General features: G+C 47.2%; 1 protein-coding gene across 2 annotated transcripts in view; it reads left to right on the forward strand.

The window, feature by feature from the left end:
- OCA2 (OCA2 melanosomal transmembrane protein) overlaps positions 1-27,091 on the forward strand; it is a 1,149,362-nt gene that overhangs the window by 363,388 nt on the left and 758,883 nt on the right. For both annotated transcript variants that reach the window (XM_078656175.1, XM_078656174.1), the window contains one exon: positions 3,108-3,296. In XM_078656175.1, the coding sequence (XP_078512301.1) occupies positions 3,108-3,296 (189 nt within the window). The remainder of the gene's footprint in view (positions 1-3,107; positions 3,297-27,091) is intronic.

Raw genomic sequence — 27,091 nt, forward strand, 5'->3', positions numbered from 1 at the left:
GTCTCCTTTCTGGTGAAGAATTGGCTTGGTAGTTTGGTCTGCCCTGTTCCCATGATGCACTGGGCCAGGGACAGACTAATTTGCATATAGCCAGGTTCTGAGCTGGGATGGGGCAGTGAGATAAATAACGGTGATGGATCAAGCCCTGATCTTTGGACTGGGTAAGAGTGGTCTGCTTAATTCAGACACTCTGTTCATCACCACCCCCTTTTCTGTAGCATTTACAAAAGAGGCATCCATCATAGAAATTAGCGGAATAAGAGCTTGGTCCCTGGATGGGGCACGTCTCTGCGTTGCCGAAGAATATTCATACACCAACCAAAAAGGCTATAGTGAGTACGTGAAACACTTCGCATCGCTCCCCCCTGCCACCCGAGGTCCTATGTGGCAGTCTGCTCCACTTCCGGTGCCGCAGGCCCCACCAGACAGCACCACCCTAATGGCAGCTTTCTCCCCAGGCCCCATTCAGCGCTGCAAGTTGTCGAGAAGTTCCAGCTCTCTGTGAGGATCGGCGCAGTCTATGATATGGGAAGCTTCTACAGGATGAGTGGTTGGGCCGGGAGCTTGCATCCTGTCCACCATCTTACTTGGCCATGCCCCCCCCCCCCTTCCAATCTGTATTTAACTTTATTTAGTGGTCCCAGGGGTGAGTTGTGTCCCACAAGAACGATAGGCCCCTGCGGGATCCTCAAATTCTTGCCTTGCTCAGGGGACACTCCCTGGCCATGGTTATCCTAGTCTTGATCTCTAACGTGTGTGGGTTCACTTCCAGCTGTACCCTATGACTTGCTCCTGCCTCCTCTGGGCCTGTGAGGCTGTGGTTTTGGGTGCTAGAGTCTACAGCCAAGGCTCTAGGTCAAGAGGGCCCCTGTAATCACCACTCGTACCGCACTGTCAGCACGACCCCGCTCTATGCCTGCAGGCCTAACTTGTCTCTTGTGGTCTCTACCTGAATGAGCCTGAGGTCCTTCACCAACCCCACCCAATGTGACGTGTCTTCCCCTCCCCCACGCTACCTATTGCCAATGATTGACTCCACGCCGGGGCGCGCATCCCCCTAAACCCTAATTAAAAAAAGGAAAACCACGAAGGCAGAAACCTTGTGAACTACCACAGTAGGAATAACGGTACGACTTCTAAGGAGCCCCGGGTCTATCCGTAAACTATAACCGCTCAAATCAAAGAGCCAGTTTTACGATGTGTCTGGATTGAGATGATACACCTTGGCCAATTTATTTATAACGAGCCAACCTGAAGGGATAAGATCAAGGAAAGTAAAGATAAATCGCAGGGTTATCTGGATTGAACTAAGGAGGTTACTCCCTTAGTTTTAAGAAAAGTACCTGCCATGCAGACGGATGGTGGCTTTCCTCACCAACAATAGGTTTGTATTCGGTCATTTGCAAGTTTTTAAATATAAGAGTCACGTGTTTGGTCTTGAGGAAGATGGAGGTATAATTTATCCATCGCAACGCGTTGACGCCCATTTAACTACACAATCCGTGAACACGGGCGGTGGCGAACGAGTATAAACCACAAAGTACCAGGTTCCACGCTCTAGGCATTGTTATATCACGGATGTGTTAATCTCAAATGACATATTGTACTTGTCTGTGTTGGTTACTCTAGCTCTTTTATTGTCTTGATTTTTATTATTTCATGTTACCGTATTGTATAAAGGACTGCTGCTAATAAATATTGTGAGAGATCATATCAACCAATTCTCTGTCCTATTTTATCTGTGTTCTGTATAAATAATAAATCAATGTGTAGATTTTTACTAGCTCGTTTGTATTGTTTATCTACTGACTATATGTGGTTCAATCTTCCTCAGCATGGATGAGTGAGTTTGAAAAGTGGGGAATTAGACTTAAATGTAATCTACGGATTTATTGATGTTTGGATAAAATAGCCTTGTCCAAAGGATATTATTTTTTATTCACTTCCCCTCCCCCATGCCACCATCTTTTCTGACCACTGGTTTCTGTGCCATGCTGGGGCCTCACCAGTACCACAGTGAATGTTGCCTCTTTGCTTCAGTGACGCAACACAGCATGTCAGTTACCTTCCCCCACTGAGGGCACTCCGCTGTTTGTGCACGGCGCGGGCTGCCATCTAGGCTGCTGGTCAGCTCCCGCTGCTGCCGTCTCTCCCGGTCTCAGCGGAGCCCTGGGCAGTGTTCTTTCGCTCCTGGTCCAAGCTTTCCCACAGCTGATGTGGCTCACTGTGCGGAAAATCACAGCTCGGTTTGTGGAGAGCTGTGCCTCTCCAAAGCGGGATTGGCAGATGTGACAGGTTGTAGTTAGGTTAAACAAAAGGGAGCTTCTTTTGCTTGGGGTGTAACCCTCCCTGTCCCTTTTGGCATGAAAGGGTGACTCTCTCTAGTCTTGGAGGTTGGCAAAGAGTACCATATTTGCAATGTCTATAAGTTCATTTACAGTATTACCCCCTTGGTTAGGTCTGGTCTTTGGGCATGGGTATTGCTTTGCACTTTGGATGGCAAGCACTTTAATTTCCCATGGCCATTTCATAAACTCCTATATTGCTACCATTGGAACCCATAATGCTATTGTCTTTTATACATTTTTTTTATTTGTTTGCAAACGGCGATCTTTCTTACTGTGTAAAGCCAAGACTGCCCTATGCTACTACCATTAAATACTCATTAATCTCTAATGAATCTGCATTCCCCTCACCACTCTCCTATCCAATTAATAAGGCAATTTGACCTACTAGATGTTGGAGGACAAATAGAATATTTTCAAAATATTTGCTTAGTATACTTGGCATTCTGAGTGTACACCTGTTGCTATTTCCGAATGTCTCTGGATTGACTTTCAAGATATCAAATTTTGCTTTTTTCCGCATGGACTTATTCATAAAATTTTTGTAATCAAATGTTTATTTTTTATTTATTTATAAAGTTTTATATAGCGCGAACTTGATCCCGAAGGATATCCGAGCGCTTTATAATTACAGCTCCTGAGTAAGGGGTGATGTTATTCTCCCAAGTTATTTTGAACCGTTAGACAAAAACATGTCGAAGTCTTTTATCAATCAGTATATGAAATCTATTATATTGTTTTTATTTTTACTGTTTTTCCCAGGGTTGAGTGCACAACCCTTCATAAGCCTCAACTTACTACAGACGAAGAGTCCTGGGAAAACAGTTCAGCGGAATTTGAGCAGATGTGTCGGCTGGGCAGTGAATTTGGCAGTTTGTCTAGGTCTACTTCCACTGAGAAATGCGAACTTCTGGACAGCCTCCATATGAAAATAAATCTCTCCAATGTGAGGTATGTGTTTATGAAATTTAATTTGATTATTCATTTGTTTTTTTCTCTTTGTATTGTGGTATCTATAGACAGAAAGCAGAGACTCCTCTCTTCACAGAATATCACCACCTTAGTCTTTAGAAGCCCAAGTTCTGTCTCCCTCATTGTACATGCTCTTAAAGCATAGCTTTTGTTCTCGCCCTTCTGTTCAGCTCTTGGTACCTCACCAGCTCGGTTTATGCTTTATAGGGTCATCTGCATTTTGGATTTAGAATGGAATAAACAGAGATACAAATACTAGGCTGCAAAGAAAAACAAGCATTGGCATAACCAATAGATCTCGCCTTTGGGACCTTATGTTTTTAGCCAGAACTTTTGGCTATGTTGTAGAGCATCGTGGCTGCTGTGCATCATGTTGAAAGGTTATAATATGAAGTGTTAAGCATTTTTGTTACCTTTATACAAACTAAGACGACATTATATACAACTGAACAACCTGATTAAAAAAAGATTTTAACATAAATGTCTTCTGGTTTTAATTGTACTTGCACTGCTGGGAACTTCTTACTGCCTGTTCTCATGCTTGTTTGTTATAAAAAAATTGTTAATGGGGGCGGGACATAAATAATGGGAGTGGAAGTTAGAAAACAGTAATTTAATTAGAACACAAGCAGCGGACGGACTATATGGGAGAATCAACAGATGCCAGGTTCCGAGGGCAGACTGACGTGATGCTTAAGTGATGTTTGGCGATGCTTAGGTGGTGCGCTGATGCAAAATGGTGGTGGTGAGTGATGTTTGGTGCTTAAGTGGTGTCACTACATGGTGTGGATTGGAGGTACGTTGTGGATTGCAGAGTTGTGGAGTTGAAATATGATGTTTGGTGTGTAATTATGTGGTGTGTATTGGAAATGTGTGGGGTTGAATTGTGTGGCCTGGAACTGTGGTGTTGAGTGAAATAATGCTTAGTGAAATTGAGTCTTGTAGAGAATTTTAATGGTGTTTATGAATTTATTTTTGTGGGGGATTTTAATGTTTCCATTTGCCCCTTATCATCCCAGAATCTATGTGGTGTATATAATCATTCAGGGGAAGCCCAAGTTCATTTTCCTCACCATCTGTATGGTGAGACCCTGAATAACTTTTTGATAGATTATAACATGGAAATCATGGAAAATACAAAGAATGATCTGGGAGAAAGTGTTCCAACTTTCAAAGGGAGGGGGGCCAATACGGAAATCGATTTTATATGCATGTCTACCAACCTAACCCACACGTGTTCCAATGTCAAGGTGGTTGATGTAATGCTGAGTGATCATAATTGCTTAACTACCGAAGTTAAGTTCTGGTATACTACCGCCACCCCCAACTCGGGTACAATTGTTAATATTGAACCACATAGAATTAATGGAGTTAGGTTGAGGTGGAAGGGAGACAAAGCCGATGAAACATCTGAGTCCATTATCATTAGCTGTATATCGGAAATCTCGGCAATTCTCGAACAGGAGGAAACAGATATTGCCAGTATCGACCACTTTGACAAAATTAATTTTATTATCAGGAAGAAGTTCACGAAAGAGGTGGGGCACGTAAATAGACAAAATAGGGGCTGGTTTGACCACGCATGTTCGAATGCCCGGAGAGATCTCAAAAAAGCATTATCCGTCAAACCACGAGACAAGTGTTTAGTGATCCAACTAAGGCAGGATTTTAAACTGGTCCTTAAACGGAGAAAGTCTGAGTTGCAGCAGGAAGCGTGGGACAATCTGAGCCAAGCAGCAGAGCAAAGGAACTGTAACTTATTTTGGTCTACTGTAAATAGCCCCTTCCTCAAAGATGAGGAGGCTCCAGTGCTCACATCTAATGTGAGCATAGACTCATGGATCCAACATTTTTCGACCATATTTGATTCTGGCAATAGTATAGCCACCGTAGGAAAAGCATGGCCTATAGTTACATTAGATATAACAGTAGAGGAAGTTATGGTTAGTATAAGAGCTAGTAAGGGAGGTAAGGCCCAAGGACCCGATGGGGTTCCTATAGATGTCTACAAGACCGCCCCGGAGATTTGGGGCCCCCTATTAGCTAAAATCTTTAATGCAGCGGTCTGCTCCAAAATACCATCTACTTGGGCAGAATCAATTATAATCCCTATATATAAGAAGGGAGACCGGGGCGAAGCAAAAAATTACCGACCAATATCCCTACTGGACTCATCAGTAAAAATTATGAGCCGTGTTCTATTAGCCAGATTAGAGGAATGGGCAGAGTCGAATGAGATTTTAACTTATAGTCAGTTTGGCTTCAGAAAGGGGCGTGGAACTATAGAGCAGTGCTTAAATTTACAACTTCTGGTCGGGAAGTATACCCAGCCTAAAAAAGGGTCCCTGTACTTATGCTTCGCCGACTTAAGCAGTGCCTTTGATATGGTTGACCACGCCCTACTCTGGGCTAAACTGATTGATATGGGAGCTCCAGACAGTATAGTGTATTTTTTGGCTCGCCTGTATGAAAAACTTAGCTCCTGTGTCCGATATGGGCCAAACGGGGAATGCACAAATAAGTTTAGGATAGGGAGAGGAATCAGGCAGGGGTGTGTTCTAGCACCCCTACTGTTCACCCTCTTCATTAATGAGGTGGATGCTGTCTTGCAAACAGTATCGGCTGATGTCCCAAGAGTAAATGGTCTTGACATCCCTGTGTTGCTCTACGCGGACGACGCAGTGCTGCTGTCTAGGACTCCCCTGGGTCTTCAACGGTTGATGGACAGGTTTGTCCTGTTCATCAAAAACAGGAAATTGGTGATCAATAGGTCTAAGACCTATGTGATGGAATGTTCAGGACGAGCTAAGACAAAAACGAAAGTCAACTCCCATTATTTTATAGAAGGAGAACAGGTTTTAAAAGTAGACAATTTTTGCTATCTGGGGATTAATTTCTCAAAAAATGGTAGCTGGGACGTTGAACACAGAGTGGTTAAAACTAAGATGATTAGAAGTGCCAATGGGGTTTTTGTTTTCGCAAAGAAATTGGGAAACAGACGCATAGCAGATATGCTAAAAATATACCAATCTAAATGCCTATCTGCGGCCCTTTACGGGGCAGGAGTTTGGGGTGTGACATCTGCTGGGGGCCTTCAGATAGAGGAGAATAACTTCTTGAAAAGGCTCCTTTGCCTACCCAAATCTACATCCAATACCCTGGTCCACAAGGAAACGGGGACACACTTCTTGAACGATTTAATCATGTTAAGACCCTTATTATTGTGGCGATCTGTTTGGTTGAATGAAGGCACCTCACTAAACAGAGCTATCATTGAGGATTGCCTCACCTTGGACCAGTATTTAAAGATCCCCTGGCTCAAATATAATATTGAAAATTTTCAAAATGTTTTTGGATATAATGTGATCAATGATCGGTGTTGTGCATCTGATAACTCCAAATCAAATATGAAAATCATGTTTTTGAATTACTGTAAAGAGAGGCGTGCCCTGGAAGATTTAAAACTCTCTACCTGTAAATTGTACAATGACATGAATGAGTTTAGTGGATTTCACCCTTATCTGACTCGGGTGTCTAGAGTATCACACCAGTTTGTTCTCACTAGATTAAGGATGGGAACGGCTCATCATCTGGTCGCGTGCCCTGATGTAAAAACACGCCCGGTGGGACCCTGTCCATGTGACTGTAAGAGTGAACAGAGTACTATGCACTTTCTTTTTTCTTGTCCCTTGTACAGTGAATTACGGAAAATTTATTTAAAACCTATTTTGAAAAGATTTGGAGTAAGAACAATTACCGAATCAATGAAATTGCTTTTTAATATGCATCATCCGGACATTTGCTTTTTTACAGCTACTTTCCTACTCAAGGCTATTGGTGCTAGGAAAAGTATGTGTTTTTAAGATTCTGTTTTAAAATATTTATTCCATCTCGCACTGGATAATTATTGTAATATGTGTATTTTTGTTTTGTATCTTTTAATAATGAAATATTTGCCATGTAACTGTTGTGCTTTTTGGACATGTTTTTATGTTCCGAATAAAGCTCTATGAAATGAAATGAAATGAGTCCTGGTGTGGAGTACATTTATGTTGCTTGGTGGTATGTGGCATAAAGTGCATTTATGTGGAGTGTATTTATGTTGCATTGAGTAGAGTGCAATTATGTGGTGTGTAATTATGTGGCACTGAGTGGTATTATGTGGAGTGTATTTATGTTGCATTGAGTAGAGTGCAATTATGTGGCACTGAGTGGTATGTGGGCTGTATCAGTGAGTTCACTTTTCTCAAATTACACTCATGAAAGGGGGCAGTCAGTGCTTTAAATGGGCAAGTATTGTCTGGTACGGAGTACATTGTGCCATCCCAGGAAATGACAAACCAACTGTATATAACCATGAGCTTCATCCAGGGAAACCGGGAAGAAGCGACATAAGATCAACCCAGGGAAACCATAAAGCAGCAAAATATTTTCGTCCCAGGGAAACCCCAAATCAGCACCACAACACCCTTAAGTCACACAATGAGATTCACAGCCAGCACTACTATAGCTTGTGGGTATGTACAGAGCAACACCCTGAGGTCGTCCCTTTTACCAGACCAGCCTTGCAGTGCCATGGGAACATCAAATCATAAACCAGCATTAAAGCACCAATGGAAAAGTCAAAGGGAATCAAAACTACATTACAGCCCCACTGGATCATCCACACAAACCCGAAACCGCTACCATCCAACACCCCATTCATAACTACACTGCAGAGTCACCAAACACATCCACCACAGTATTTGCACCGCATTTATAGAGGTGGCCGTATCTAACAGCCACTCAATCTCTCCACCCGAACCTCTTCAAGACAATGGTGGGATCACACACTGTCTAAGCCAAACTCTCACACTCAGCACATCAGGTACCCACATCCCCCTAATTCACCCCACTAATAGGCCTGGCCCAAGTCCCAGTGTCTTGCGCGTCAACTACAGGGACACAGACTGCCTCACAACACCCCTTATGAGGACGAAATAAAGCAAGTACCGCGTTACAGGCAAGAACACTTAATCCACCACAACAACCCTGTGACGATGACACAAAATACGCTTGATGTACTGGCCGGACATTTCAGATGAGTGCTGCTGAGGCACAATGGCATAAAGAGGCGATACACCAGATTCCGCCCCGCTTTTTGAAGCGAGCTCGAGCTCAGCACCACCACAATGGAGCAGGCGCGAGACAGTCAGCCATGCACAAGGCTGCTTGCTCCGAATACAACTTCAAAACACACGCTAAATCACCAGGCAGGCGCTGGTTGCTGGGTCCCAGTTAGGACACCCTGGGATGCTCCTGGAGGCAATGTATTTCACGGTGCAGCCGGGGTTCCCTCCCCTTAACATGGGTCACTGTCATCAGATAAGATGAATTCTGTTTACAAGAAGAGAAAGGTGTGCATTTAAACACCATGAGTGGAAGGTGTGCGTCCCACGCCCCTTGCTGGCTTGTGGCTTCCGCACCTATAATCGGCATATGTGGCTCATGTGACCCCCTACCAAAATAGAGACCCCCGATAGGCTGCTACCCCAATAAAACACGGAATGCTGAATCATACTTCCAGGGTAATAATGAGCGAGGGCTCCTGGTGGGTGGTAGAGTGTGGCAGTGGCTACACACACTAAGAAAAACAGAAGCTTTTTCTGCTGTTTTTGCTGCTGAGCAGGATGTGGTTTACAGTGTACCCCTGATCAGGCAGCCAGGCGCCCACAGTAAGAAAGGCACGGTTTACACCTCGCGCCCGACCCTCTATGCATTTCAATAATTGAGGGGGTGGCAGCATGTTTTCTACATTGAGCACAATGCGGTGCAAAACAGCCAATTATATAGCGGTGGTACACCCATTGGTTTCTAAAACGTACAAAGTGTGTGTGTGTGGGGGGGGTATGAGGCAATGCGTCCCATGTGCGAGTCATACTGAGGGTCGATTGGGAGAGAGTGTTTGGCTCTTTTGATTACTGATTCACGAAAAGTTTCTGCCTGGCTACGCGAGCCTGGTGGTGGTCACAGCTTTGCTTGGGTGTGTGTGGTCCCCCTTGCCTGTTGGCATGTCCTCAGAGTAATGAGACAGGGAGTGCCTTGTGTACACTGGTTAGGGTTTCGGGTGCGGGGGACCCCTGGCTGGGTACGAAAGCTCCTGTGTGCATGTGACACGTGCCCCATGCTGAGCTCACAACAAACTCATGGCGTGGGGCAGCCCTCCCCTGCGAGTGCCTGATAGACTCGGGCTTCCAGAGAGGGGAAAACGCCAGTCGATGCGTGTGCACAATGCCTGTGAGCCTGTTTTGTGGGTTGATGGTAGACAGCAGTGTATGATGAGGAGTTTAGCTCTGATTCGGAAATGTACTATACTGCTTTGTTTTGCGATAATGTTTAAAAAGCTGTAGCGCCGCTCAGTGTCACCCGGAATACTATGTTTTTCAGTCCGCTGCTTTCATTTAACCACCCGCAGTGCGTCAGACAAGCCTGGAAGTGGTGCGCGAGCTTGTGCACCAGTGGCGAAAGTGCCACGTTTGACCACATGTTTCCAATTAACGCGACCGCAAGACGTGACGCCATAACTGGAAAATATATGGCGCTCATGCTCGCTCCTGCGGACCCTAGGCCACAAGAGAAAGAAGGCTGGACATGCACCCGCATTTGGCCAATTGCGTGCTGTCTTTCTTAGAAAGACGCATGCAAAGGCCAATAGCGGATGAAGAAAACAAAAGCACACGCACGAGCGTGTGTTACAAAGTTTAAAGCCCTTACTAAATGTCTCGCAGAGCAGCGCAAGCGTGCTGGCTAAGACGAGACCCAGAAATGGCCTGAAAGAGGTGGTCTTGAATTGAGCTGTGAAATTTGAGAGGCCTGATATGTAGAAGTTACTATGTCATCATTTTAAGCATCACAAATCATTCATTAACAGGTAAAATGCGATTGCTTGAATAAGTGATCAAACAGGGGAAATAATCTCACTAAATGAGATCCTCCTGCAATTTGAACTGCTTTGTCAGTGCTGCCACACTAAATAATTTTTTAGTCTACACCCATCTGCATGAAGCTTTTACTTTTCAGATACTGTAAAATATATTTTTTCGTGCAAAGAATCTTTTGGTGGTGGTAATGGAGTGCACCAATGGCAGTCGTGACCTATGTAGTTGCTCTGCCTGTAAATCATGTTGCACAATGGAAAAAGCTATTAGACATGAGAGCCCTGAATTCATAAAAATATCTTCTGCCATCAATTTACAATTATGTTTTAAAACAGCTCAATTTACATGTGCCTGGAAGTACCAAAAGAATTCCTTGCTGGTGCAAATGGATTTGCTACTACATGGTTCTTTGCCTTTGGTGCGGAAAAATTCTCAGTATAAATCCTCTGTAAAGGGTGGGAAACAGACGTTAGGTGTAGGTGACCTAATTAGTTTGTGTACATACACTAACTTGTACGATTGTGCATGTTCACAAACTGATATTCAACCGTTTCCCTTCCTGAAAATGGTCAGAAAGTTACATTAGCCCTAACCTGGAGTAACTCCCATTTGGATAGGTAGGGGAACAGATCATTCTAGTCTTGGTTGGGGCAAAGGAAAAACATTTCTCCATGGGGAAAATATGGCGATTACTTATCTGTAGCGAGTCCTTCTCTCGTGGTGATGAATTGTACTGTGAGGCCTCCTTTTCCATACCAAGCCCACAAACTCAGTTGGACTAGCCAACCGGGAAGGAGGGAGGGGCTAATTCATCATGGTGTAATGCTATTAGCGGTAGGTAGCCCTCACACACCAACAGGCCCCTTGGTGTCATGCTTCATCATCGGGGTCATTGTATCCCTCTACGGGATACGGCGTGCTGCGACCTGCGAATACGCGGGAGCACTCTTATGGCTATGTGTGGTGTATAGTGAGGGTTGTTTTTATCATATAGTGAGTGAGTGTAGTGGTGGGGTTGGGATAGTGAGTGGAAATTAAAAAGGACCTGACTCGTGGGTAGACTCAAAACTTTAATGGTTCCCCGAGTTGGTACTATTAAAAAGATATAAGAGGAAGAGCGTAGTATTATGTGCGCTGCCTCTTTGTGTGTGTCAACATGTTTCGATGTAAGAACATCTTCTTCAGGACAGGGTTACACAAAATCCCCACCTTACTCACGTTTTTCTAATTTGTGTATATACAAAAAAGTGATATTTATAAGTGAAGGTCTATTATTGTACCTAAACTTTTAGCCGCTATTTTGCAGACCTGTAGAGAGAAAGGATAACAAAAAAATTCTGGTGGTCCTTGCTTTCAAAAAGACCATGGGTTAAATACATCCGTGGTATTGGTCATGCAGAAAAAGTGCGGTTTTCAAAATGTTGAAAAATAAATAATCATGGCACGAAAGTGTTACGCTACACAAAATTTTTAACGTGCCTATTGTGAAAAATATTATTTCAGAAGTATTCGAAAAATATTCGAAAAAAGAGGACACATACAAGACAAACACACATACAACATAAAGGCACACACTCTAAATTCGGGCCATGTTTGGTGCCACGTGAATTTTCCAATGGTGGTAAGGTAACTGTGATGTAAACAGTAAAACGGCTGAAACATACTGTAAAAAATAGGAGTTCATTGCTCCATGAGACCGTGTCTAACGTAGGGGTTACCCGGGCTTCCTTGCTGCCTGTGAAAAGGAAAAGTGGACAAGATATATACATCCTGCTGTTTCTATTTTTGGTACTTACATTGTGGTCTGGAAATGTCCGTTTCGTTTAGTTACTCACGGGTCTACGAGGAGAATCCCTCTTCGCTGCCCCTTACGCCGGCTCCGCTGTGTCTAAGAGTGTGTCTTTGACGAGCCCTTTTATGCGCTGGGTACCCGCCCAGGTTTTTGTTAATTAGCCGCCGGTGTGCAGATATTTAGTCAATTAGCCGCCGGGGAGCCCATATTTGGTCCACCGGTGATCTGCCTGTTAATTGGTGAGAGGCCGTGCGGGCGTCTTATGCGCGTGGAAGTAGCATTCTCCGTGTGTACTGAGAGAGTGTGTCTCGATTTAGCGCATGCGCATCGCATCAAAACGGGTTGAGTTGCTTGTGGGACACCCCCGCGCCGCACGGCCACCAGCTGCTGCGTGTGCCCCCCAGTGCCTGCCTCTGTCTCAGCGCCGGCCTCGCTGCCGCCCTGAGCGATCTCCGTGGTGTTTCCCCCGTTTTTCCAGTAACTGTGCTTGTTTTTTCCTGAATTTGTGCTTGTTTTTTATTTTTTCCCCAGATCGTGTTTCTCTGCAGTCTTCACCCGCTTTTGCCTGTATTTGCGCTTGTTCCCCCCAGATTGTGTGTCACTGTATTTTTTTTTTTTTTTTTTTTCCCTGTTTCACTCAGATTAGCGCTTGTAAATTGCCGCTTATCATCGCGCTTTGCCCCCGCTTCCCGCCACCGCCTTAAGCCCCGCCCCTTTTCTCTTCTGTTTCCCTCCCCGCTCCCGCCTCCCAGCTGCTCCGCCCACCCGCGCACTTCGCCTTAAATGGCGACCGTGCGAACGCGCAGCGTTGACGCGCAGCGGGCGCGCCGATTGTGCGCCGAAGGCGCGCCAAAGGTAAGCCCGTCTGCGCCCGTCCGCGCCTGGACCGCGCCCAGTGCCAGGACCCCTGGCCCCCACCGACGGAAGCCGACCCGACGAACCTACAGCGCCGCCGACCTCACCGCACTCAACACCGGCCACATCCCAGGATGTCACCAAGCCGCCCCGAGGCACACCCACGGACCCTTCAGCTGCCTCGCCTGCAAGTTCACATGCATCCGGACCTTCCCTGCACCCGACAAGCCGAACTCCAGCAGCACCCACCTCAAGTGCATCCTGCTCAACACCCGCTCCATCCACAGACACGCCGTAGAACTCTGGAACCTGCTCGACACAACCGCCCCCGACGTTGCCTTCATCACCGAGACCTGGATGAACGCCTCCTCAGCCCCAGACATCGCCATCGCCATCCCAGAGGGCTACAAGATCACCCGGAGGGACCGCGACAACCAGACCGGAGGAGGCATCGCCATCATCCACAGAGACACCATCCGCATCACGACCAACACCGACGACACCCTCACCACCGCTGAACACCTGCACTTCCAGATCCACACCAACCCGAAGACTACCCTCAGAGGCACCCTGATCTACCGACCCCCGGGTCCACGCACACGATTCAGCGAGGACATCGCCGACTTCGTCAGCCCGCACGCTCTCCCCTCCGCCGACTACATCCTCCTCGGGGACCTCAACTTCCACCTGGAGAACAACAACGACCGCAACACCAGCACCCTGCTCGACAACCTCGACAACCTCGGACTCAAGCAACTGGTGACCACCCCCACCCACCTCGCCGGACACACACTCGACGCCGTCTTCTCATCCAGCAAAGACGTCACCTTCAGCCACGCTACAGGACTCCACTGGACGGACCACAGCTGCGTCCACTTCACCTTCAGAAGAACGACGATCCACCACCTCCAGCAACAGGTCGCTCGTAGAAGCTGGAACAAGATCACAGCCGACCAGCTCACCGCCTCCCTGAGCCAGCACCCTCCCGCCAACTCAGCGAACCCCAGCCAGGCCGCCGACAACCTCACGAAGTGGATCAGCAACTGCGCGGACGAACTCGCCCCTCTGAGAACCCCGCCCAGCAGACCCTGCAGCAGAAAAACACCATGGTTCACCGACGAACTCAAGTGCTCCAAGAAGAACTGTCGAGCCCTCGAGAAAGCCTGGAGAAGGGAACCAACGACGGACAACATGACCACCCTCAAGCTCGCCACCAGGAAACACCACCAACTGATCCGCGCCACCAAGAAAAATGCATACAAGGACCGGCTGGACAACAACGCACACAACTGCAAGGAACTCTTCAACATCGTGAAAGAGCTCTCCAACCCCAACGCCGGAAACAACGACATCACACCATCGCAAGACCTCTGCAACTCCCTCGCATCCTACTTCCACAACAAGATCACGGACATACACAACAGCTTCAGCAACCAACCAACGCAAGCCACAACCGCAACGACGCCACCATCCACCACCCTCCGCACCTGGACCCCGATCAGCACCGAAGACACCATCCGCACCATGAACTCCATCCATTCCGGATCTCCGACTGACCCCTGCCCTCACCACGTCTTCAACAAGGCCAACGCTGTCCTCGCACCCCACCTGCGGGACATCATCAACACCTCCTTCGACTCCGCCACCTTCCCTGAGAGCTGGAAGCACGCCGAACTCAGCGCTCTCCTCAAGAAACCCACAGCAGACCCCACCGACCTCAAGAACTACCGTCCCATCTCGCTCCTCCCGTTCCCGGCCAAAGTCATCGAGAAGACCGTCAACAAACAGCTGGCCGCCTTCCTCGAGATGAATGGATCCCTCGACCCCTCACAGTCCGGCTTCCGAGCGAACCACAGCACCGAGACCGCCCTCATCGCCGCCACCGACGACCTTCGAACTCTGATGGACAACGGAGAAACAGCGGCCCTCATCCTCCTGGACCTCTCCGCGGCTTTCGACACTGTCTGCCACCGCACCCTAGTACAGCGCCTCAGCAACATCGGAATCCAGGAGAAGGCACTGGAATGGATCACCTCCTTCCTCGACGGAAGAACACAAAGAGTCCGCCTACCACCGTACAAGTCAGAGGCCACCAAAGTCATCTGCGGCGTACCCCAAGGATCCTCGCTGAGCCCAACCCTCTTCAACGTCTACATGAGCCCCCTCGCGGCCATCGCACGCCAACACAACCTGAACATCATCTCCTACGCCGACGACACCCAGCTGATCCTCTCCCTGACCAACGACCCCTCCACCGCCAGAGCCAACCTGCACGAAGGGATGAGAAACGTAGCCGAATGGATGACGACCAGCCGCCTGAAACTGAACTCAGACAAGACGGAGGTCCTCATCCTGGGCTCCACGCCCTCCGCCTGGGACGACTCCTGGTGGCCCCCCGCCCTGGGCACCGCACCCAAACCGACGGACCACGCACGCAACCTGGGCTTCATCCTGGACTCCTCCCTCTCCATGACCAGACAAGTCAACGCCGTCTCCTCGTCATGCTTCAACATCCTGCGCATGCTACGTAAGATCTTCCGATGGATCCCCACCGAGACGAGGAAGACGGTCACCCAAGCCCTCGTCACCAGCCGATTGGACTACGGTAACGCCCTCTACGCCGGAACCACTGCCAAACTCCAGAAGAGACTCCAGCGGATCCAGAACGCCTCGGCGAGACTCATCCTCGACATCCCCCGACGCAGCCACATCTCCGGACACCTGAGAGATCTGCACTGGCTCCCGGTCAACAAGAGAATCACCTTCCGGCTCCTCACCCACGCGCACAAAGCCCTACACGACCAAGGCCCGAGCTACCTCAACAACCGGATCAACTTCTACACTCCCAAGCGCCTCCTCAGATCAACCAACCACGCCCTCGCCGCCGTCCCCCGCATTCGAAGAGCGACAACAGGAGGAAGATCCTTCTCCTACCTGGCCGCCAAGACCTGGAACTCACTTCCGACCAATCTGCGCCTGACCCAAGACCACCTCTCCTTCAGGAAGAAGCTCAAGACCTGGCTGTTTGAGCAGTAGCGGCACCCCCCCCCTCCCAGCGCCTTGAGACCCTACGGGTGAGTAGTGCGCTCTACAAATGACCTGATTGATTGATTGAATGTTTCTGTTGCTCAGTGCAACTTAGTCATGATGCATTTACATTCATTCGTTTCTCTCATTTACTATATATTAATGGGGCAGGAGAGCTGGCAGGGGGGTTTGTTTAAAGCATCACGGCCCCTGTTGTTCATGTTGCTCTGCGCATGCTCGCCACATCGAGCTCCTATTCTTTCTTTTCTATCATTTCCCTGTGTATTGAGCGAGCAGGGGGGTCGGTAACCTTTTACAACACGGTCCCATGGTGGATATAACACTGAATGTGTATATCTTAAATCTCAATGTCCTGCTACAGTGATTGGCCATTTTGGTGGTGCTTTTCTTGCACCGTATATTGCTCTTATGTTCATTGAGTCTTGTTTTGATTGCTCTCGTTGTCATGCCAATGTATTCCAGACGGCAGGGGCACGTAATCATGTAGACAACGTTTTTGCTGTTGCAGTTTGTCAACCTTCTCTGGTCCCATTTTGTGCCATTGGTGAAGGTTAGTTGTTTACTCCTTTTTGTCAGGTGACAGCTGGCACAGTTGCCACATGGGAAATGACCCTGTGTCCCATGTACAGAAGGTTGTTGTTGTGGAGAAATTCTGGGGCGTGTATGTACAAGGATGTCCTTTAGGTTCCTCCCGCGTCTGTGGGAGAACATTGGTTTTTCTATCTCCAACTCCCCACAATTCAGGATGCGCCAATGCTTGTTCACTATTTTTGACACCTCATTAGAATTGACACAGGGTCATTTCCCATGTGGCAACTGTGCCAGCAAAAACGTTGTCTACATGATTACGTGCCCCTGCCGTCTGGAATACATTGGCATGACAACGAGACCAAAATGGCCAATCACTTCCTGGAGATGGGACACTGTGTCAATGACATCCACTGGACCATAATTGAACAGTTGCCCTCAGAACATAGCCTTTTTGAGAAGGAGCAACGTTGGGTGTTCCGTTTGGGGACCCATATATCAGGCCTTAATGATGACATACCATGGGGGCAATTAAGAATCTGATATTACATTGAGATACCTGTAGCAGGACATTGAGATTTAAGATATACACATTCAGTGTTATATCCACCATGGGACCGTGTTGTAAAAGGTTACCGACCCCCCTGCTCGCTCAATACACAGGGAAATGATAGAAAAGAAAGAATATGAGCTCGATGTGGCGAGCATGCGCAGAGCAACATTAACAACAGGGGCCGTGATGCTTTAAACAAACCCTCCTGCCAGCTCTCCTGCCCCATTAATACATAGTAAATGAGAGAAACGAATGAATGTAAATGCATCATGACTAAGTTGCACTGAGCAACAGAAACATTAAGCAACTCATCCCGTTTTGATGCGATGCGCATGCGCTAAATCGAGACACACTCTCTCAGTACACACGGAGAATGCTACTTCCACGCGCATGCGCATAAGACGCCCGCACGGCCTCTCACCAATTAACAGGCAGATCACCGGTGGACCAAATATGGGCTCCCCGGCGGCTAATTGACTAAATATCTGCACACCGGCGGCTAATTAACAAAAACCTGGGCGGGTACCCAGCGCATAAAAGGGCTCGTCAAAGACACACTCTTAGACACAGCGGAGCCGGCGTAAGGGGCAGCGAAGAGGGATTCTCCTCATAGACCCGTGAGTAACTAAATGAAACGGACATTTCCAGACCACAATGTAAGTACCAAAAATAGAAACAGCAGGATGTATATATCTTGTCCACTTTTCCTTTTCACAGGCAGCAAGGAAGCCCGGGTAACCCCTACGTTAGACACTGTCTCATGGAGCAATGAACTCCTATTTTTTACAGTATGTGTCAGCCGTTTTACTGTTTACATCACAGTTACCTTACCACCATTGGAAAATTCACGTGGCACCAAACATGGCCCGAATTTAGAGTGTGTGCTTTATGTTGTATGTGTGTTTGTCTTGTATGTGTCCTGTTTTTTCGAATATTTTTCGAATACTTCTGAAATAGTATTTTTCACAATAGGCACGTTAAAAATTTTGTGTAGAGTAACACTTTCGTGCCATGATTATTTATTTTTCAACATTTTGAAAACCGCACTTTTTCTGCATGACCAATACCACGGATGTATTTAACCCATGGTCTTTTTGAAAGCAAGGACCACCAGAATTTTTTTTTTATCCTTTCTCTCTACAGGTCTGCAAAATAGCGGCTAAAAGTTTAGGTACAATAATAGACCTTCACTTATAAATATCACTTTTTTGTATATACACAAATTAGAAAAACGTGAGTAAGGTGGGGATTTTGTGTAACCCTGTCCTGAAGAAGATGTTCTTACATCGAAACATGTTGACACACACAAAGAGGCAGCGCACATAATACTACGCTCTTCCTCTTATATCTTTTTAATAGTACCAACTCGGGGAACCATTAAAGTTTTGAGTCTACCCACGAGTCAGGTCCTTTTTAATTTCCACTCACTATCCCAACCCCACCACTACACTCACTCACTATATGATAAAAACAACCCTCACTATACACCACACATAGCCATAAGAGTGCTCCCGCGTATTCGCAGGTCGCAGCACGCCGTATCCCGTAGAGGGATACGATGACCCCGATGATGAAGCATGACACCAAGGGGCCTGTTGGTGTGTGAGGGGTACCTAAAAACATCAGACGTGCTCCCAACCACAGTAGGGACATCGTCAACCCATAACTTTATGGATTCTTCTTGTTTTATAAACGTTACTTAGGGAGAACGAATCCATACTCTCTCTCTCCTTCCTTTGTTAAAAATCATATTAGCGGTAGGTAATCACCGCATTACCTCCTTATCCCTCTCACCGTGTTGAATAACACTGTGCGATGTATCCAAGCCACAAACTGGACCAGGACATCTGTAAATCCTATGCAGACACAAAGTTAAACCAAAAGAAGATTACCGCACAGAAGTCTGCAACCCAATAGATCTGGCACCTCTTGGCCCTGGACCGCCAGATAATGGGTAATAAATGTAGAAGGAACTGCCCAAGCACCTGCTCAACCAATCTCCTGCAAAGAGGCTCCCTGAACCTCAGCAACGGAAATGGAAATGCCCCTTGTGGACCTCTGCTGGATACCCAGAGGAGATGGTAACCCAAACTGCTTGTATGCCAGTGAATCACATATCGGATCCACCTACTTGAGGACGGAGTAGAAGGCTTACCTCCTTTACCAGCAGGACCGTGATTCACAAACAGTGAAGGAAACTCCTTTACCCGTTTCATGTCGATCAAAACTGCCCTATCAAGAGAATGAAGTGCCACCTCCTTAGGAGGCTAAGGATCCGGAAAACATATAGGAACAGTCACTTCCTGCTGGAGATGGAACATAGATCTCACCTTTGGGACAAAACTAAGACCCCAATCAAAGGACAATCCTGTCATCAAAGACCCTGAAAAAACACAAGGAAGAAAACACATAGCTCAACTACCCCAGGATGCGAGCTGAAATAATGGCCACCAAGTAGAACTCCTTCAGAATCGGAAGACAGAATCCACCGAAGACAAAGATTCAAACGGGGGATACCTGAGAGCCCGCATCATCAACAGTAAATTCCAGGAAGGACACACCACCTGCGGTACAGACCGGAGATTAGAAAAACCTTAAAATTCAGGAGATCAACCCTCGATCTTCTACTGGACCACCCCATGGGGACTGAAACGCCTTAGCAGCCGCACTCTGAACTTTGAGTGGCAGGACTGAGGCCCAACTGAAACCCATTGTGAATAAAATCAAGTATCTGGGGGAGAGAAACAAAGGAGAAGCAGGTGCTTATCACACCATCTCTGAAAGGTCTTCCAGCACCGGGCATATGAAAACATGGTGGACAAACTCCTGGAGGCCTGCACAGAGGAAGAGACAGAGGCAGAAAGATCCAGAACTCTCAAGCCCCCGTTCAACCTCCAAGCTGTCAGCTTGATTTTCGCCAGAGACCTGACCGGGAGGACCAGGAACCTCAGAGGACATGGTACCAAGGGAAACTGCCCCTCCAGACCCACCTTCATCGCCATCGGGAGAGGAAACCAAAGAGAGCGAGCTGTTCCAGAACCAGCAGAATTACTTAAGCCCTCTCCCTATGGACCTGAATCAGAAACATCTGAATTTAAGGAAATAGAGGGAAAGCAAACATCAGGCCAGACAGTCAAGGACACGTCGGGACATCCACTCCCGACTTAGACTCCTCCCATCCACTGGAAAAGAACCATGGAAGAAGGACATTACCTAGCATAGTTTGAGAATTCAATACATTAAATGTCAACCACTGTAGTCTACTACCCGTTTATTTGGCTTTGACAAAGTAAAGCGGCCAATTAAAATTGTGATTAGCCAGCCTGCTAGCATTTCAATTGCAATGTCCCAACCAGAGAGCCCTGGATAACCCATTGAGGTGAATATTATACATGTCCGGAGATATATTGAAATCCAAGGAAGTAACTCAGACCGCAGATTCAGAGCCCTGTATGCGTTTACCTCGCACTATGTTGACTGATCCTTTTAGGGTGCAGAGCCAATATTTAAGCTTAATTGAAAATTAAGTGCTTATATCTCGAATGAAGCATGAAGGATGCCTTTGGCAACCTAAACTAAATCTCTCAGTTTGTAGAACACATTTGGCCGGCTTCATGCCTCCTGTTTAGCCGATGCAGTCTCCTAGGTGAACATGTAATCTGTAACTGCTGGAACACCGCCTCCCAGTCTGTCCTTTTCATTTGGTTACCCTGTGGCTGATGTTTCTAAAAGTTTTCATATCTAAAAGCAGGTAGGATCCTGCCTATCTCCTTAAAACAGCAGAGAGCATTACAATTTTCATTACAGGGAAGGAGGGATATATTGTCAATAGGGACCAGTGTTCTACCAGCAGTCCCAGATGACCTCTGAATATCACACTCCGCTTCATTTTGATGATTGGCATTAGGGACAGGGATCTTGTTGTTCCAGCACCACAAATGCCGCCCTCCAGAACTGATCAATCTTAGGAACTTTAAAATGTAATCTGCTCACTTCCATTTAACAGCCTTCGAAAAACATCACTTGAAAATCACCTCTTTTTCTTCTGGCTATTACTAATTTACCATCTCCAGTGCCTCAAAGAAGACATCTGCATGTTTGCAACCAAAAAGGTTTGCTGAAAGAGCGTAAATAATGCATGCAATAAAACAACCAGCCATAGCCTCTAGTTCTGGCCTTAATATCCTTCCATATACCAGGTGGCTGGCGCTCTCTTGCAAATAACCCTGAGGGGCTTCATCCTTCCTTCTTGCATTTGCTGAGGGGCTTAGCTATCAATGGTGTGGCATGAGGCCCAGAGATGTGAGGGCCGGCTCTAGCACTGGTGGCACTTGGTGCAACAATCTTTTTTAAGGCCCCCAATGACCTCTTTATCTACGAATTCCCTCACTACTACCCTCCAACTGCGTCCCTTCTCTATCCATAGGCCCTCTGTGTCTACATTTACATTTTTGTATAGCTCTACTCATAGTTCACTCACACAGTCAAAACTGCCACTAGACAACTCCTGTCTCTCCTCGCCAGCAGGAACATTAATCTCCAGAGATACCTTGACATTTTTATTGTTGCCTGAAAAAATGCTGAACACACAAGAAACCCTGCAGCATGTGCTTTTAAGCACACAAGTTATTTTTAAACACAGCCCAGACCGCCCGCCCCCAAGGCCAATGCCAGTGCCAGGTGCAGCTGCACATATCTCACCCCACTTAAGCCGGCCCTGGGGCTCCCACTGCACCTGGATTATTGCTGTTATTTCACTGCTCAACCATAGCTTATGGAGCCCATTATCCTGCTTGCATTATGGCCCATAGAACCCTTGCTACATCCTGCATCTTCCGTATTCCTCACAGCCACCAACCAAACTTCAGCTTAATATTTTAACAGAAGTCCTCTTGACAAGTCAGTGTCCTTCTCTTTCTCGAAATTTTTTCAAGACTTGGTAATTATCTAGAATTCCCTCTTGCTCAACCAATGTGTGAAAACATTTTGGTGAAAAGCGTGTATATAATTGCAAGTTTTTTTTAAGTAGTACCAACAAGAATTTCAGAATAAGTGTGCAGATGACTGTGAGCTTCTAAACTGAACAGATATCTGTCCTAGGTTTCTGAAACTAAAGCTGCATTTCATACCGGGAAGTTGACAATGTTAATTCATTTTTAGCTGGGGTTTTGCATGAATTGTTTAGGTTTGAAGGAATTCTACTGATTCACAATTTATCAGAGGTGGGTCACGCTTATTGCACACAAAGCCGAGCAAATCTGAGTTTGTTGCTCCACAAATGCTGTATGGCTGGAATACTCTAGCCCTACATAAGAAAAGAGCAGAGCCTACACTTATTTATTTTTTTGGTCCAACAAATGGGATCAAATGGTATGGCAACTCACAAGTTGGTTTGGGCGAGATGCCCGGGGCATGCTGACAATGCCTGTATGCTGCCTGAACGAAATGCACTTCAGGTACTTATGATGTGTGCATCATAATGGTGCTGGAATTAATCACCAGTGCCGCTATATTTTTAAAGGTGGGTTTCAGCACTTTTTGTCTGGCTGATTTGTTGTGATGGGATGGTGCCTGTAGTGAGCCAGCCGGCCACTACGATAAATTTTATCACCACTTATCCAAGGAGCCGGGTGCGACTCCGAGGTGATAAATAAATGTGCTAGGAATCGGTCGGGATTCTCTGGTGTCTTGTGTGTGTCCAGCATGCACCACCCATGGAGGCCTACACCTGGGTAGGCCATTATTACATTGACGATAAGGGGGTACTTGCCCCGTGGCTAGCGTGCCTGCTGTGGTGAGAGCAGCGTGGGGGCGACAACAAATGTCACTCAGATTGCGAGGCGCGGTTAAGGGTTCCATTACAGCAGCCGACGGGTGTGCAGGAGACAAGTAGGCTCGGGACCTGCACCGGCGATGAGGAGAGGAGCGTCCGTGGTGAAGCGCCCAAGGACCGTCTGCGCGACAGTGAAGAGACCTGGCTGTTGGTGGTTGCTGGAGCAACTAAGCTAGCTGCGGCTGGGGGAGATTGGGAGACTACGCACTGACCACAGTAAGCTGTGCTACAGCGCATGGACGTGCTGGAGGCCCTGGATCGGGAGAAGGGGCGTGGCCCCAGGCTCAGCAAAACGGAAGGTGAACGTGAGGAGGCCGCAGAGAAAAGGGAGGAAAGGTCCCACGTGGAACAGGCAGTGAGAAGCACTGCTGGAAGAAAAGTAACGTTGAGAGGAGGGAACCAAATGGCCACCCTAAAGACAAAGAAAGAGGGGGCAAAGAAAAAAAAGTAAATAAAGTCAATTTTCTTTTGGGACAAAGAAAGAAAGTGGGGCAGGACACAGTCCAGTAAAAAAAAAAAAAAAAGTGAATAAGAGCAGCACCTCACACTGCAGTGAAACCTGTGACCAAACAGCAAGACATCAGAAAGCAGAGTGAAACACTGAGCTGGCTCCAAAATGTCGGTGCAGGACATTGAAGATCAAGAGCGCCCTCGTGAACGCTGTTCGCAGTCTGCACTGGTGGCACTACCCCCCGTTCAGTCAGCTAGCGAACCCAGTCACGGCGGCGCCCAGGTGGAGAAAGTGGAGAACTACTTTTGCGCAGCGTGCAAAACAGATGGCACGATGAAAAGGTCAACCATGCTGCACATGGAAGGGGATGAACTGTACGATCTATTCCTTGATTTGCCAAACACTGGTGACATCTACGATTATGACACGGCTGTAGCAGCACTCAACTGAGTTTAAATTTTTTTTATCCCCAATTAAACCTGGATTATGAGCATTTTAAATTAAGACAAGCTCGCCAGCAACAAGGGGAGCCGGTAGACATGTTCTTTGCGTGCTCACAAAAATTGGTAAGCATGTGCACTGGCATCGACAAGCAGTTGGAGAAATGGGCACAACTGATCCAGAGGTGACGACCAGTCAAGCTGCGAAAGCTGATCCTCCGCCAACAGGGGATATCACTGTATGAAATCCTAAGATTGGGTAGATAGGATTAACTAGCTGATGTGAGAGCTGGAGAGATGGTCAGCCCTAGCCCGCAGTGCAACAACGCCAGCACATTCCGCTCCCGGGTGCAACATAGAAGAGCAGCTGGACGCTATCCGATAGGGAGTTAGTAGTGGCAGAGGAAAATTCCTAGCTGGAGCTACCCATAAAGCGTGCAGGAGCTGTGGATTCTCCAGCCACCCACTGAAGAGCTGCTCTGCAAGGGGGAAAAGATGTTTGCAGTGTGGAAAATCAGATAATTTCGCAAGGGGATGCCCAGGAGAGTTGAGAGACAATAGCAGCGGTGAAAAGTTCAAGAAGTTTGGAAGAGTCAAGGCTGTGTCGGAAACAGAGGAGGAGCAGGGTGCAGCAGCGATGGTGAGCCAAAAGAGGACAACGACTATGGTGAAGTATTCACCGTATCCTTCACAGGACAACACAATCAAAGGACGAGACCCCCACCCATGGGTAAAGTGTGTGTGGATGGTGTAACGATAACAGCACTTAATGACACTGGGGCATCAGTGAACATATTAGACGCAGAGTATTACCTGCCGCTGGTACCGTGTCCACTGCTGGAATAGACCAAAGCCAAAATATACAACTATGGGGGTGCCAGTCCCATACCTCTCCAAGGGATAATAGAAGTGGGAGTGAGTCCTGGGTCCACGGATCTGCAAACAAAGTTCTAAATCACGCTGGAGAGTGCAGGCGCCCTGATAGGCTGTCACACAGCCAAAGACCTAGGGCTAGTGCTATTCACCAAGCAAGTACATCTATCTCATGCGGAAGACCTCATGGGAGAGCTCCCACACATTTTTCAAGAACTAGGATGTCTCAAGGGGGTCAAAGGGAAATTATACATTGATAAAACAGTGTGGCCAGTGGCACTAAGACATCAGAGGGTACCATTTCACTTGTAGCCCCTGGTCAAAGCAGAGCTGGACCGACTAGAGAGGAATGGAGTGATTGAGAAATATAGGACCGACCCCTTGGGTATCCCCTCAGGTGATAGGCCCAAAACCAAAGCAGCCCCAGGCTATAAGGCCAAACATGGGAATAAAAAGGGAGAGACACATCACCCCTACAATAAATTGTAACAGACATCAATAGGGCCAAGTGTTTTTCTAAAAGTGGTTCTCAACTCAAGGTATCAGTTACTTCTCGACGAGGACAATCTTTACATAAACACATTTTCCATGCATGTGGGATTGAGGAGATTCAAGAGACGTAGTTATGAGGTGTCCTCCGCAGCAGAGGTGTTCCAGAACGCCATAAGAGAAGCACTATTTGGATTAGTGGGAGTCATCAATGTCAGTGATGATGTGACGATACTCTCGGACACATTTGAGGAGCATCGTGCCAGGTTGAGGGCCACTCTACCTAGGCTGACTAAGGGCTCACACTCCACAAGTGTAAATGTTCATTTTACACTAATGAGGTGGAGTCCTTTGGATATTGATTGTCAAAAGAGGGTCTTCAGGTCACACGGCCAAGGTGGAAGCTATTAGAGCAGATGCAATCTCACAAAACCCCATGGAAATGCACGGTTTCTTGGGAATAGTCAACTAGTTTTATTCCCCAGTTGGCGACACTTTCAGAACCACCGTGCGCGCTGACCAAGAAAAACACAGTGGGAGTGGACTTGAGAGACTTCACAAGCATTCAAGAATGTAAAGGGGGCACTGCTTCAAGGAGCTACTGTAGAGTATTTCAAATTCTTGAAATACCAGGCCAGGCAGAGCTAATTGTAGGCGCCAGTTCGGTGGTGCTGGGGGCCATCCTCTTGCAGGAGAATGAAGGTGAGTGGATGCCCATCGCATATGCCAGTCGAACACTGACGGCAGTGAAAACCTCGAGAGGGAGGCTCTTGCCATCAAGTGGGCATGTCAGCACTAAGACATCTATCTGTGTGGGCACAAATTCGACGCGATCATGGTTCATAAACCTCTAGTGCAATTGTTCAGCGGATCAGCAAGGAACGGACCACCCAGAATACAAAGGTGGGTGGTACAACTCCAGCAATACAACTTTAATGTCTCTTATCGGCCCGGGGCAAACAACCCACCTGATTATCTGTCTAGACACCCACTAGCCGACGACCCAAAGACACAGAGAGAAACAGATGGAGGAGTGGAAGATTTAGTAAGGTTTGTCACTGTAAACTCTTCCCCTCAAGCGATGTTCATATAGGAGCTGGTGGAAGCAACTAAAGAAGATAGCTGCCTAAGTAAGGTGAAGGAGGCGCTAAAGGCTCATCAGTGGTAAGACTTCCTGAGAGGGGTGAGTGGGCTCATCGATGAAGAGTGAGAAATTCAAACGAGCCTGTGGAGATGCTGTGACAAATGAAGCGAAAGTGTGGGAGGACTTTATTGAGGGGATAACACATAATAATTACAAGAAATCTGTGGAGACGCACAGTGGAACTAGGTCATCAAGGACCTATGGGGCTAGTGAAGACTAAAGCTCGGCTGCTGTCGAAAGTGTGGTTTCCTGGGGTGGACAGAATGGTGGAAGAGATCATGAGGGGATGTAATTCTTTCACGATCATAGGAGCCAATGTGGCTATACCCCCAATAATCATGGAGGTTCCCTGTGACAAGTCCTGGTCTAAGCTCCACATGGATTTCAGAAGATTTCTGAATGGAAGATCCACTCTGGTAATGGTGGACAGCATCACCAAGTTTCCTGCTGTTGAGCTCATCTGGTCCATGGCGCTCAAGTGTGTAAAGCCTGCATTAGAAAAAATATTTGCGATGCTGGGACTGTCGGACGAGGTGAAAACTGATAATGAACCGCCATTTCATGGACTGGAGTTCAAAGAATATTTACATCATCTCAACATTTGACACAGACAAATCACTCCCCAGTAGCCACAGGGGAATAGGGATGTGGAAAGATCTATGAGGACACTAAGCAACGCACTGAGAATAGGTTTAGACCAAGTGGATGACTTGGAAGTGTCTACATCAATTCTTGAGGGAGTATCGGCAAACACCACATTCAATTACCGGATGTGGGGCTAGTGAACTCATCATAAAGAAACCAGTGAGGGATTTGGTCCCCGTCAGCTCGGCGTGGGCTCCCGCAAACCT

This window comes from Lissotriton helveticus, chromosome 8 (genome assembly GCF_964261635.1).
Source record: "Lissotriton helveticus chromosome 8, aLisHel1.1, whole genome shotgun sequence".
In the NCBI taxonomy this organism is placed as follows: Eukaryota; Metazoa; Chordata; class Amphibia; order Caudata; family Salamandridae; genus Lissotriton; species Lissotriton helveticus.